The sequence below is a fragment of the Anser anser genome, assembly GCF_964211835.1.
Source record: "Anser anser genome assembly, chromosome: 2".
In the NCBI taxonomy this organism is placed as follows: domain Eukaryota; kingdom Metazoa; phylum Chordata; class Aves; order Anseriformes; family Anatidae; genus Anser; species Anser anser.
In genome coordinates this window covers 108,244,090-108,257,720 of record NC_139721.1, presented here as the reverse complement: position 1 = coordinate 108,257,720, position 13,631 = coordinate 108,244,090, and the positions used below count along the sequence as shown (strand labels likewise).

The window sequence follows — 13,631 nt, the reverse complement described above, 5'->3', positions numbered from 1 at the left end:
AACCCCGTAAAAGGGACATACTTTTCTGTTTTCTATCATTTATCAACAAACAAGAAAAAAAAAAAAACTCTACCCCCACAAAAAACTAAGCAGTTGCTGCTACAAAGTTGCTGCAAAGCTTTTTGCTTCTGGCCCAAGTGTTTTAATTTGGTGAAAGCCTTTTCTGTGCACGTGCACATGCCAGAGAGGTTGCTTAAGTAATAGAAGCTATAGTAGCTGCTATCTTCTGTTTTTTGTAGAAGACAGAAACTGAATTCGTTAGCTTTGTAACTGTTATGCATACTAGAATTGGTTTTCTCCCTTTTGAAAATAGTAGAGGGTATGCCTATGTCAGATTTGGTGAGCAAGGTGATCAGATGAGGGCACTGCAAGACTGCCAGAACGCACCAGGTCTGGGGGGAAAAGGAATCCGGCTGAGCATAGGAATTTCTAAAAGGTAACCAAGGAGTTGTGCATTGATACAGTTATTCTAAATAATCAGATTCTTGTAGCTCTGCCTTTGGAAAGTCTGTGGCCCTTGCTGTAGTGGCTGCACACAGGATGCAGTCTACAAAACCAGAAATGCAGAAGTCCTATGTTTTGACTCCCTGGATTCATCAACCTGCTTCAGGATGGCTGGGGGAATCCAACTGTTAAGTCTAGCCAGACAGCGCAACTTGGGCTTAGCTGCCATTGTAACCAGCCTTGTTTCTCAACAGTAGCAAAGCTGAATGCATTGGTAAATATTTTCAGGTTTGGGCCTGCATAAGGTAGAAGGGACAACAAGTGGTTTTATATGCTAGGGAGTTCTTGTTCTTAGAGCTTTCCCTCTAGTTTGAGAGAAGCACATAACTAGTTTTACAGTGGGTTGACAGGAAAGAAGTGGGGGGGAAAAATGGGAACGCAGGGGGAAAGCCAAAGGCGTTATTACTAGAACAGGTTTAGAATGCTATTCTTTGCTTTTCATGAGCTTAGGGCAATGGGGAGTTTAAAGCTTAGCACTTCCTGAGAGGGTTTCTTACTCTACCGGCTCAGTTCTATCACTTATTTAAGGCAATTCAGGTCTCTGAACGGTTAAAGAATTGATACCAAATTTGATGAACTTTGATTCAGGATACTGACAAAACAGGACTTCATATAAACAATTTCAGTATGTTCATGAGGTTAGCTTGTGTGTTCTGTTAAATAGTAAAAAATGACACTTCTGTTTCTGTTTACCTAGCATAATTCTGCAAATGTTGCCTCCTTCTGCTTTAGAATGGAAATGCTCTTCTCCAAGAGAGCACTGTCCAAACTTCTTTGCCAAAATTTTTTGATTAAATTAATATCGTTTTATTTTGAAAACAAGAATAAGCCACAAACATGTTTTCTTGCTTCGGCTATCCAGAAGAATGTCAACAGTATTTTCAGATTTTCCTTCCCTACACAACTGTATGTAGGAAGAGTGCAGTTGGAAGCAGAAGACCTAAGATGATGTATCTTCTGTTTGTTTACTACAGTAACAAGACAATGGATTACCTCTTTATTAGAACTTGTGTAGCTTTGCAGTATTGAAACAAATGTAGGTATTAAAATACACATCAGTAATACGTTTCTGAATGGCTGAGTACCGTGCTCTCTTAGCATTGAAATACCCAGCCATTGGATTAGTTTGTCCTTCATGTTTGCTGAGTTTGGAAGCTATTTCAGAATGCCTTCAGCTTGTATTCTTCCCCAAAAGCATAGAACTCACTTCTCTGCATCCCCAATTCAAGTCAGAGAAACTGGGCACTGCAAACACAGGAGGTCTGCCTGTACAGAATCAGTGAAGACAAGTCTAAACAGCGGATTTTTTTGAATATGCAGCTGGGTTATCTGAATGTTCTTTATGCAGTGTACCTCAGTTTTAGTACAGATAGCACTTGTCTTGGTTCTTGTCATTAGTCTGAAGCTGCCCCTGAGAAAATCTTGAAAGGGAAAGTAGTGAAAGCTAATCAGCTGGCCCTTTCTTCTTAAGAACCAGTGTATTTTGTAATTCTCCCACTAATAATAAGGCGTCATGCTGGAGAATCGCGATTGTGTTGTTAAGCAAGACTGACTTCACCTGAGCGGTATAGTTGGCAGCTGTTGAATGTTTAATGGACTTTAAACAAACAAAAAAACTGAGCAGGTGGAGGTAGACATGGCAAACTGACAGGCAGCGTCAGATGCTTCTTTGAAATGGATAATCTGACTCCATTCACTTCTTTCTGGAAATAAGATCTAGTAATTAACCAAACAAAAGATAGAAGGGTTAAGACTGCATCTTTAAAGCAGCTGTGCTTGATAAATGTCTCTGGTCTTAAATCAATCTTTAGCAAAGCACAGAGACTTAGCAGCAGCTTGCTTATGCCAACGCTAAAAATACTTGATGTGTACAGGTAACCATGTCAAGGCTCTGGAGTTAATCCATGAGAACAATTCCTTCTGGTATTGGCAAAGGTGAGGATGCTTGCTTCTATAGAAATGAGGTTTTGAGCTGTGACTTAAGCTGTCACTTAGGTGACTGTTTAGGAAAGCTTCCTTTTAAGCTTTGAAGTATGTAAGCTGACAAATTGTTTAAGTTCAGAACTGGGTTTACAGTCTCTTGTTCTCTGACTGTATGCAACTTCTCATGTTTCAGACTGAAAGCAGAATTGCAGCGGTACCAGTCATACAACTATAATGATTATTGCCAAGATTACCAGAACTACCACTCGCGGAGGAGTTACGATGCTTACGCTGACTACAACTACAGCTCCTATGCTCCCTGTGACAGCATGCAAGCTGTTGGAGACTGCTCTTTAGGAGATTCTTTAATGGCTCCAGCTGTTTTTGAGGTAAAGATACTGCACGCTTGCTGTAAAGAAAATATTTCACAGATAATATGTTGTACAGATTTGTGTGAATCAGCAAAAAGAATCCGAAGTTGAAAACATGCTTTCTGCTTAGTGTGAAGTTAAAAGAGCAGATTCCATTCAGAGGTGTTTGTATTTAAGTGCTTAAATAGTAAATCCATAGAATTAGTGATTTATACACCATTATTTGTTCACGCATACCAAAGAATGGTTTTGACAGCATAATTGCGTACGCTTCTTCTGTTCCTGTTCTTCTGATTTGCTTTGCTTAAAGCAAATTAAACAGTTGTTTTAAGTGGTCTTATCGTGGTCAATTTATTAGTTGTGACCTCCGGAAGTCCCTTCCAACCTGTACTGTAATATTGGCTTTCTTCTAAAAATAAATAGATAAAATGCCATCTATCCTTGTAGTTGTAGGAAGAAGGAATGGATTGAGACTGCAGCACTTTGAATCTGTGATGCTTTCTGAAATGAGTTATGATTAAACTTAGCCTTTTCTGTCTTTCAGGAATCTTCAGTTATGACTGCAATCGGTGATGACCTAATTACTGACGGTAATAAGGGTTCTATCATTGTCACTTGAGTTTAGCCATCCTTGTGCCTTTTAACAATACAAGCCAACCTCTACTGGATGAAGAACATCTTGAAAATTCAGCTGAGGTCAAACCTCTGTGGGGTTGATCTGCAATCAGCTGGGGTTTTAAAGCTGATACAGCATACACTGACCGCATCAAGTAAAACGGGACACTGTCAATGCTTCGCAGCAGGTTTCTTGTACCTGTGCCTTCATTCCCATTTGAAAATGGTCTAAGACAGAATTTTGTTCTTTGTATTGGTTCCGCTAAACAGATTTTATATTAGAAACTCAGTAATATGCAAAAGCTTTGTTCTCCACCCTGAGGTAAAAGCTTATGTTGCAGATTCCAAAAGGAGGATTCAGCTTGCACTTACAAATACGGTACAAAACATATTTGTGTCCTGGAAGGTTTGCAAAGTTCCTCACGTGGAGGCATTTTGTGTTAGTGTTTAGAAACTATCCTATGTAACGTGTATTGCCGTAGAAGTGAATTAAATGACTCTTGGGAGGGTTTCATGGCTGATTATCCTTAAACGTTATCTTTACTATCTTAAACATTGTCTTTGTCTTTATCTTGAAAGACAGTTCTAGTCCCAGCCTTCTAATATACAAATTCCCAAAAGTTGGAGTTGTGAGGCTCAAAATTTTAGAGGACTAAATACCTCACTAAAATTAGTAGATCTAATAGCTTATTACACTTAGCTTAAAATACATTTTATTAGCCATTTCACGTGAAGTTTTTTTGTGCGCATGCCTCAGATTTGATACTTGGACTTACCAGGCTTTTATTTTCAGATCCACAGCTCTACTTGGATGTTGATGAAATGAACAGACAATTCACGGAGACAAGCGAAGAACTCTACGATTCACTCATGAATTGTCACTGGCAACCTCTGGATACGGTCACTTCTGAAATCCCCTCTGCTATTTAAGTGTCTTCTAGAGCATGACCGTTAGGACCAAAGTGCTAAAACTACATTTCTTCTACATTATTCTAGCTCATAAGTTTTAAAGCACAATGATAGGTTGGGTTTTTTTGCTATGCTTTTGACAGTTTCTGTAATCTTTTTGTTCATCACTCTCTTCTTGGAGCATCATGAAGTCATGTAAATATTCGAGAAATGTAAAGAGGTAAATGGGGTCTAAAGATAGACTTGCCTGTGTAAATAAAAAATTTGTTTCTGCAAACCTGCCAGCAAGGGATTTTACTTGTACCTGTGTGCAGCACGTTCTCTTCCGGCTTATGGAATTTAACAAGGTAGTAAGGGTATTTCATCTGTCTTTATTTTTATATGGGCATTAGGACACAAGCAAAATCTAGCTTTCCCTTGTTTTCCTGGTTCCTTAGGTAAGCGACAAGCCAAGCCTTTCATGTGCTTGCTTAGACTGGAAGTATGTATGGGAGACACTCACAGGCCTTGCTATGGAAACACCTGTGCCCACTTTTTCCTGCAGGCTGCTGGCTCTAACTGTACTACTGATACATGCTAGGTCAGCTAAAATCGGCTTATAAATAGGGTATGTTAAGCATATGGAAGTGTAGACTTCAACTGCCATAGCTACAAACATCCCGTGGAATGAGGATGATGTCTGCTGGCACTCTCTGCATCAGCATTCAGTTTTCCCTTGCCCTTCTTACTGTTAGACTTCTCAGCTGACGCTTTACAGCGAAGAAATTGCTACAACATAATCCGTGTTCTTAAACCTAAAAAAAAAAAATCTTGGAGAAAACAACTTGCTGGTTTTCCCTCCTTGCTGGCAAGGAGAAAAATAGTCCACCAGGAACAACAAAAAAATCCTAGTAACAGCTCCTTAAGTTATACCCTCTGCTACCCTCTCTGATTGCTCTGGTCTTCCTTCATTCGTGGTAATGAAGTTTTTAAAGCTCTGGTAGAAGGATGACAGCACTCAAGTCAAAGGAGATGAGAGCAATGAGGAAAGCTTTGCTTTAAGCTAGAGCAGTCTTGCGAGTTGCTGCCTTTATGCTGTTCTTATCTTGAAGGGTACAGAGTCTTTTCCAGTCATAGGGACTCCATAACCCTATGAGTATGGAGAAATAGTTGCTAATTAACAGTGTGTATAATAAGTAAGTGAGGCTGGAAACAAAAGAATATTCCTCCAAGAAAAAAAAGGAAGCAGAAATTACTGTACTTAATAGCTGGGGAAGCTGTTAAAGCTAGTTGACACAGTTCTGGTACTGCCGTGTGTGTTTTGGGGGCAACATAAACCATAATTGCTGTGATGGCAGGTAAGAATCCAATTCTTTTTTATGGCTTAGTGTAGTCAGTGAAAGCAGTGGTCCTAAGCTGCATGCTGTTCTTAAATGTAATGCAAATTCTCTTTTGTGACTCCTCAGTACTTCCAGGTTACTTGTAGCTGATCACCAGCAACTGCTTCTGTTAGCTATTAGCTGTTGGGTTTTTGCTAGGAATACTTTCAGTCCTGAATTGAAATGATGACATCCTGAAACAGAAGAGGCTCTTGGAGTATTGTAGGAAGCACATTCTTCCTGGTTCTAGTGCAGGTGTACACGTAGGAGGAGACAGAAGGCAAAGAACCTCACATAGGTGGAGGGGGTGAGGTGGCATCACAGTTAGAGCTGTTGCAGTTAACTCTTCCCAAAGCATGAAAGCAACGTGGCTGGGAACAGGGATTTGTTGGGTTGCTTCTTTGTGTGAGCCAGGGAGTCTTTTGAGGGGCAGATTAATAAGAATATGACACAAGGTAGAGGTGGAATAGATGAAGCAAAGAATCTGGGTGGGAAAAGGGTTGCTTGTACGTGTCTATGGAATTGTTTCAGGGGACTGAGCTGGGGCAAATTCAAGATAATAGATGCAGCCTCCTTGAATTTGGATGGCAGTGCTGAAGCTTCAAAACCTTACAAGGTTTGATGCCACTTCAATTGTAGTGCATAGCTGTGGTACTTGAGCTCAGAAGTGCAAACTGCACAGGATTTTTTTATCTATTTTCTTCAACGTGAGCAGCAAAACATCTTCCAGGAATGTGCCCGGGTGCTACGCTGCTTTGACACGGCTTGCTTTGCATCACCAAACACAGTAGTTAGGTTGCATCGAGTACTTTGTGGAAACATTCATTGTGTTGTCACCCAGAAATGGGATGCTACAGATATGTGTTGGCCCGGCAGTATCAGTGCTGTTTTTTGGCCTTTGAGAGGTTGGTCCATAACATGTGACCTGTGTAATGAGGGGCCCACATAGATTGGTGACTTCATTAAGTCTGATGCTGTGGTGGTGTGTGACCCAAGGCCCTGAACGTCAGAAAATCAGGCTGTGGCCACCTATTTTATGCAGACTTTGCCTATTAACAAGGTCTCTACACTGTACGTTAGAGACGTGCGCCTCCTTTTCCAGACTAGATAGCGAAAATACCAGTTTTGTAGTTCAGTGAATGAGATTGGTTGGGCTGTTTGTTCTCCAGAGCTGAAAAATGTTGGGAGTGTATTCTCTTGGAGTCCACAGAAATGAAAACGATGAGAGGAAGAGAACGTTGGTTGCAGCCCGCGTGCTGCTGTTATAAAGTAGTTCTCTGATGTCTTTTTCCCTCTGCTGAGACTTATCAGCCTATCGTCCTTTCCTGTTAGGAGCGCATACCTGGCTTGGGATGGTGTGCGCAGGGCAGATTCTTTACCGTAAGAGCACAGTGAATGCCAGACTTCTTCCTGTACTGCCGTGTTAACCATGAGTCACAAATTCAGGAAGCAGTGATTGCATCGGAACTGCTAGAATGCTTTGCGGAGTCTTTTTACTGGGTAAACTTCACAGCTGCAGTTACAACTTCCAGCCTGTGTTAGCTGAACACATCGTACTGGTGCCCGCCATCAGTTTGACAAAGATGGGATTGCAGTAGGAACTTGCTTTCTTCCTTCTTTTTAATTAAACAAGTCTTTGAAGCAACTTTTCCAACACCGCCATACTTCACTTCTTCCAGTTATTTTCTGTTTTACTTAGCTGAAATGTTTTTTTTTCTTCCAAGCTTGAGGAAGTTTTCTACAAGAATGTCCCGTAATGATTTCATAAACTCTTTTCATTGTACCTAGCTGCAACAGAGAGTGGGGGGAAGGTTGATCAAATGGTGATGATCGCTGTCATTCTGCTGGACACGCAGATACTTGCCTTTCGTTTTGGCTCATTTTTAATACCAATTAACTTCAGTGCCTCGCGTTAATAGACACCGTTTGACTGCATCGGCAAATGTTTCTGAGTCGTGAGTGTCATTAAAGGCCTGTCACCCTATGGAAATCCTTCTAAATAAGAAAAATGGCATTTAAATAAATAAATAAAGCAGCGTTTGAACTTATGAGCAAACCTAGCGTAGCTGCCTTTGACGCTGATCTGGAGGAGAAAAATCACGTTATCACACTACTATGGTTGCCTTAATAGGTTTGGTGTACATGAGGGAGGGAAGCATTATGTGATGTTTGCCTAGCTATTACATGGCCAATGCAGGAGGGGTTTTAGTCAGTTCCCTGAGCACGTATTGTTGCAGAAGTCGGTGATTTCACTGCCCAATGTCTGTTATTAAGGGCACGATTCACGTCCCGTTATCGTTTTTATTATTTATTTATGTGTTTATTTTCTGGGGCGGCGATCTGTCACGATGCCCATCGTTCCCCTGCCGTGGGGTAGAATTTAGCGTGACGACTGCTTCCCGGACCAACGGGGCCACGAATCCGGCCTAAAACACTGCTTGTGCGTTGGTTGTCGGCGTGGGGGCTGTTGGTTGTCGGTGCGGGGGTATCGGTTGTCGGTGCGGGGGTATCGGTTGTCGGTGCGGGGCTTTTCTGACGAGCACTGTGGGCTCGGGGCGCCGTCCCACGCCCGGCGCGGTGCTGCGGCACACCAGCGGTCGGCGCCACGGCGCGGGGAGGCTCTGGAGGTGACTCCTAGCCCCGTGCTTACGGTGGCCGGGCCGGGGTTCATTATGGCGGCCGGGTCCTGAGGGCGGGAGCGGGAGGGCGGCGGGACCGGGACGGGACCGGGGCGGGGCGAGGAACGGGAGCGGCAGCGGGAGGGGGGGGCGCGCGTTCCCGTGAGGGGAGGGGGCGCGCGAGGGAGGGAGGGGGAGGGTGTGAGAAACACTCCGTAGCCAAGAACTTGGGCTCAGGCGAGGAGCTCAGCGAAGCAGGAATTTATTCGCGATCGCAGTGGCGGGCGTCCCGTCCGTGCGAGGACTACCGCACACCAAATTTCCCTGGTGTATTGCCAAGCACTTCCCCGTGCAAGGGCTTACCATACACCGCATTTCCCGAGACTCTTCCTTTCTCTCCCTTATCTCACGCTTCGTCCGTCTCCGGCCGCGCCCCTCGCGGAGCTGCGGAACCGCGGATCAGGACTCCACACTCGCTCCGTACAAAAGTACGTCTCAATCCCACGGCACACAGAGTCTCACCCGACCCCCAAGGCAATACTTCCTATTTCTTACCTTGGTCTGTGCACAGAGTTACCGGATCGATTCTCAAAGCCGGAGTGCCTGCCTTCTTCCCTTCCCCACTCCTTCACGGATCCTGCCTCTTTCATCAGTCTCGGGCCCTCTGTCAGCTCTCCGCAGAACCGCCGCCGTCGATGCACAGGACCGCTGAAATCAGCGGGGCATGCCTTCCTGCTGCTGCGGCGGTGGGGCTCCCCAGTAGGCGACTGGCTCCCGGACGAGCCCCCAAATTGTGAGAAACACTCCGTAGCCAAGAACTTGGGCTCAGGCGAGGAGCTCAGCGAAGCAGGAATTTATTCGCGATCGCAGTGGCGGGCGTCCCACGAGCAGGAGCGCCCCTGCTGGTTCCAAAACCCAGTTTATATACTTTTTGATGACGGGACCCTCCCCTGTTTCCCCACTGAGGGGGTGATCCAGGCTCACAATCTGTCCGATGCTTCCCAGACAATGCATGGCCTTCCGTTGCCGGCCTGTTAAATTTCAGATTTGACTTTTCTACTGGTTGAAGCGGTGATGTTTCTTCACTTACCTGACTTGACTCAACACCGTGATTTTCCCCGAATTGTTCTACGGAGTCTGGTTGTCTGCGTTTTACAAGGTCGCCTGCTAAGCGTTCTTATCGCTGCAAGCACACCTCAATACCCCATTCCTTACCTTTAAACAACGTAACTCCGCAAAAACAACATTTTTATTCCCACGAGGGGCAGGGCAGGCCCCGCGGCGCGTGGCGGCGGGGGGCGGGGGGGCCCCGTGACGGCACCGAACGCGGGGGGGGGGCGGTATGGCCTCGGGCGGCGCGACCGGTAGCGGCGCGACCGGCAGCGGCATGGCCGGCGGTGGCAGGGCCGGTGGCGGCGGGGCGCCGGGCGGCAGCCCAGGAGCCCGATCAGGAGGAGGAGGAGCAGGAGGAGGAGGAGGAGGAGGAGGAGGAGGAGGAGGAGGAGGAGGAGGAGCGGCCGGCGGCAAGGTGAAGAGGCGGCGCCACCGTTTGGGCGCCGCGAAGCCCCCCTGTGCCAGGAGCAAGCGGGTGAGGAGCGGCCCCCCCACAGCGGGCCCTTCCCCCTCAGCCCACCAGTTACCCCCTTACTTACCCCCTTACCTTACCCGCCCCTTTATCCCCTTAGTTACCCCCTACCCACCTCCTTACCCCCTTAGTTACCCCCTCGACCGCTTAGTTACCCCCTTAGTTACCCCCTCAACGGCTTAGTTACCCCCTTAGTTACCCCCTCAACGGCTTAGTTACCCCCTTAGTTACCCCCTCAGCCCCTTCCTAACCCCCTCAGTTATCCCCTCAGCCCCTTACTTACCCCCTTACCCCTCTACCCAGCCCATTACCCCCCTCCTCCCCCTCCCCTTCACCCCCAGCCCGCTGCCCTCAGGACCCCCAGTGCCACCCCCAGGGCTTTCCCCGCTCCCTGCACCCCTCCTCAGCCCATCATCAATTCTCTGAACGTTACCTGCCAGGCTTTGCTTCTCGTTTGTGCTGTAGGGTACAGCAGGTTGACGGTGAAAGCGGTCCGTCAATTCGGGGTGTGAAAATCCCCGTGCTGGAGGGGGGACGCGCCGAGATCCCTCCCAGCAGCTCTTTGCTAAGAAATGTCAGGACGCCCAGAGAGATGCTCTGGAGATGCCCTCTGCACATGTTTGTTCAGCCAAAACCTCTCCGCTATGAAATGAGCAACGTAGCTGAGGGGATTGATTATCATATGCAAAACCAAGGGAGCGCTACGCATGGATAGCTGCTCAATTAGGTTTTTATCACTTGCAGAAATGCCAAGTCCCTTATACCATATATTGACAATCAATCTTGTCCATCTAAAGCTGGCCTGGAAGGGCAATGCAAACATTCCCCACGCTTACAGAGCAACCGTTGAAACCTCTGGCTTGAACAGTGCATTAATGTTGAAAGTGCCATAGCTTGCGTGTGCCGACACCGTGTAGCTAACTGATAAACCTTACACGTGGATTAAAAATAATCAGTGGAGATGGTTTTCTAACTTTTCCATTGTCTGTTATCTCTGCGTGTTTTCCAGTAGGTTTATTTAAAGAGTGTGCCAGAGCAAACACGTGCGTGGGGATATCTGGGGGATTCTGCACAGAGAATGGCTGCTGCACATCCAGCGCAGATCAAATTAACAGTAACTTATCGGGGAAGAATTTTAATGATTTGATAAATAGACAAACTGATAGATGTTACATGTGTGCATTTATTATAGCAGTTAGCTTTGTAACCAGACGAATCGTGCAAATGTTCATAACGTAAAAGGACGAGCTTTGAGCAGATAGCTTGCTTAGAGCATTTGTCAATTAATTTCAGTTTATTTTCAATATCATGTCCACTCTGCAGAAGGTTCTGTGGCTTAATGTTAATTGTCTCTCAGTGATGCAGTTGGGGAGGCACGAAAGCGACCGATGCGATTTTGTGAGGTTATACCTCTGGTTCTGATCCCTACCCCGCTGTTTTTCTCATCCTTCCCCCTACAACTTTAGTCGATAAGTCGATTCTTAGAAATACTTAAATAGATGTGTTTTGTGTGCTTCTGATCGTAATTACAGCCCACCAAACCCTCTGTCTCTTACCATTAAGCTCTGAAGGTGCCTGGGCACTGTAGACAGTATAGTTAGCAGCTTCAAAGTTCCTGGGAACTAGTTCTGGATCTAATTTACTTTTTTTTTTTCCCCCTGCCTGCAGGAGGGATGATTAGCAGGATGCCTAGCTCATGATTGTCTGCTTTCTGGATATTAATTTTTATTATTAATTTTTATTATTAATTATATTCATTTATATTAATGTATCTTTTATTTAACCGTAGTTCCTGGGGCTTTCGGTCAGGTGGGAATTCTCCGATCGTACCCGATGTATGCCGCAGAGTCAGTCTTCTACAAAATACAGCAACAGCTTTAGAAGGCTCTTGCAAGAGGAGGTGCTGGTGCTATAGCTATAGCTGTGTTTCTTCCAGGACATCTTCTGGGTTAGCCTGACTGTTGAGAGCAGAACTGTTTTTTGTGCGTATAGTCACTGCAATTCAGCATTACTAAAATTGAAAATATTTAGATTCACTGATTTTAATGGGTAGTATGGTCCTGACTGTCGCAGTAGATAATTGCTGAACTTCTGGTTTAGTTGGTTTTCACGTGAGGGTGCGAAGAGGAAGAGTCCTGGAACAAGTCTGTAGGTCAGGAGCTGTTCAGGCGTAGAGTTTCCTGATAGCCTTGCAGATTGACGACCTGCTGGTGAATTTTGGCAGAGGTTTCAGAACTTTGAACCTTGCCAAGGTCACTTGGAAGTGCAGAAAGTGATAGGTAGTTGTAAATCAATCTTAGGTGAATTTTAGGTTTACCAGAAGTGTAGCGATCCTATGCCAGGGATCAACCTCGTCGTCGTCTTCTGAATATTTGCTGTATAATATCTGTCTTCAAGGTCCGTGGAAGGTGGTATCCCAGCATATGCTGTTGACTGTGTTTCTGTAATTAAACAAGTGTTTTTTCTTTCAAGCAGGGAATAATTAGCAGAATGACAGAAACGGTGAAAAATATTGTACCGGCCTGGCTGCAGAAGTATTTCAATAAGCGTGAGGAGGAGTGTGTAGACAGAAATGAATCTGCAAACCAGGAGGAGACTCCGGTAAACTATCACCACGATTATTCAGATGAAGATACCATAATCGATGAGAGATTCATGCCTGAACCAGCAGGAATTAGTAGACGAGGTATGTGAAAAATCATTTGGAATTCTGGCCATCTGTATTTATTCACAGATTTCTAGTTTTGAATCTGAATTTCAAAAGGAAATTGGAATGAGGGTTTTGACAGAATGAAAAAAAAAACAAAAAAAGTCAAAACTGTTTGTGAAACCGTCTTAGCTTTAAACTGTACACACAGTTACGAAGCATACATCTTATGCTCTTGGAAGGCATCAGTTAACTTTAGGTACTCTATTAGCCAGGTGCTAAATGCTGAAAATAAGTCATTTGCAAGTGTGCTGGGTTGCATTTTCCATCTTTTAAAAGATATGGAATGAAAATCTGTCTAATTGCCTAAGGCAATTAAAAAAATTAATTTGTTTTGCAGTCTTCGAAACAAAAGACTAGATGCTAGAATGGCAGAGGAAAATTCCGTCTCGTGTCCCGACTTTGTTTGTTTTGTTTTGTTTTGTTTTGTTTTGGGCTTTGATCAATTTAGTAAAGTTCCTCGTTAACTTGATGGTGAACTGGGGAACTTGTGCACGGACGTGGTTTATGAGATTATTATCCTTAAAATATTCAATAACTTTAAGGTCTACGCGGGGGGAGGGGGTGTCTTTGAAAAGGTATTTGACCGTTGGCAACGAGGTTTGCAAGTCCTTTACCTCATGAAAGATTAATTTGTCTTATATCCAGTGCCTCTCACTGTTCCTGTAGTCCTGTTGTATAAATTTGCATCTATTCTTATTTGAGTTTCTCTTAAATTAGCTGTTTTGGGGAAGTCAGCTTTTAATAAGTAAAGAAGTTTTGTCTGAGCGTGCGTAGGTAACCATAGATAATGTGGAAAGTCAGTTGCTTCTGTTGTTGGCAGAATCAAAAAATAAGGAGGAAATATCTTTGCCTCCAATCTCATCTAATTGTAAACAAGGAGATTGATGGCTTTGTGTGTAGCTGTAGCTTGGGAATGAGTTTGGAGAAAAGAATAGAGAAGGTCTTCGTGACTGAGGAACACATGTTGGCTTTCCTATGTAACTGCGTGAAAGGAGCTTTCAGTAAGAACAGCTGCACTGCAAGCTTGCTAACTCCAGG

At 44.7% G+C, this 13,631-nt stretch overlaps 3 protein-coding genes across 29 annotated transcripts in view; 2 read left to right on the top strand and 1 right to left on the bottom strand.

Annotated features, from left to right (window-relative positions):
• LOC310894376 (nuclear pore complex protein Nup153-like) overlaps positions 1 to 13,631 on the bottom strand; it is a 174,376-nt gene that overhangs the window by 21,478 nt on the left and 139,267 nt on the right. The gene's annotated exons all lie outside the window — the stretch shown is intronic.
• Positions 168 to 4,596, top strand: LOC310894400 (tRNA selenocysteine 1-associated protein 1-like). 2 transcript variants are annotated; one of them, XM_083824458.1, is made up of 4 exons: positions 168 to 436; positions 2,621 to 2,816; positions 3,343 to 3,388; positions 4,207 to 4,596. In XM_083824458.1, exons 1-4 carry the CDS (start codon positions 276 to 278, stop codon positions 4,341 to 4,343), a joined length of 540 nt encoding a protein of 179 aa, XP_083680584.1. In that variant the 5' UTR covers positions 168 to 275; the 3' UTR covers positions 4,344 to 4,596. The 2 variants fall into 2 exon arrangements, with proteins under 2 accessions (XP_083680584.1, XP_083680585.1); XM_083824459.1 differs by lacking the exon at positions 168 to 436 and adding an exon at positions 1,093 to 2,439.
• Positions 7,691 to 13,631, top strand: part of LOC310894373 (nuclear pore complex protein Nup153-like) — a 58,770-nt gene continuing 52,829 nt past the window's right edge. For 14 of the 17 annotated variants that reach the window (XR_014579863.1, XR_014579864.1, XR_014579865.1 and 11 more), the window contains exons 1-2: positions 9,626 to 9,886; positions 12,356 to 12,569. Coding sequence is in view for 5 of the 17 variants with exons in the window: in XM_083824368.1 (XP_083680494.1) it covers positions 9,641 to 9,886; positions 12,356 to 12,569 (460 nt within the window). In the remaining 12 variants the exon portion in view is untranslated. Of the gene's footprint in view, positions 9,887 to 12,355; positions 12,570 to 13,631 lie in introns of all 17 variants that reach the window. The other 3 variants (XM_083824371.1, XM_083824370.1, XM_083824372.1) reach the window with 2 other exon arrangements.

What these genes read in the sequence shown, in the direction of transcription:
- LOC310894400 (XM_083824458.1), top strand. Translation starts at nt 276, where the DNA reads ATGCATACTAGAATTGGTTTTCTCCCTTTTGAAAATAGTAGAGGGTAT. An exon ending in AGCATAGGAATTTCTAAAAG is followed by an intron (nt 437 to 2,620) that starts GTAACCAAGGAG and finishes CTCATGTTTCAG; the next exon opens with ACTGAAAGCAGAATTGCAGC. An exon ending in TGGCTCCAGCTGTTTTTGAG is followed by an intron (nt 2,817 to 3,342) that starts GTAAAGATACTG and finishes TCTGTCTTTCAG; the next exon opens with GAATCTTCAGTTATGACTGC.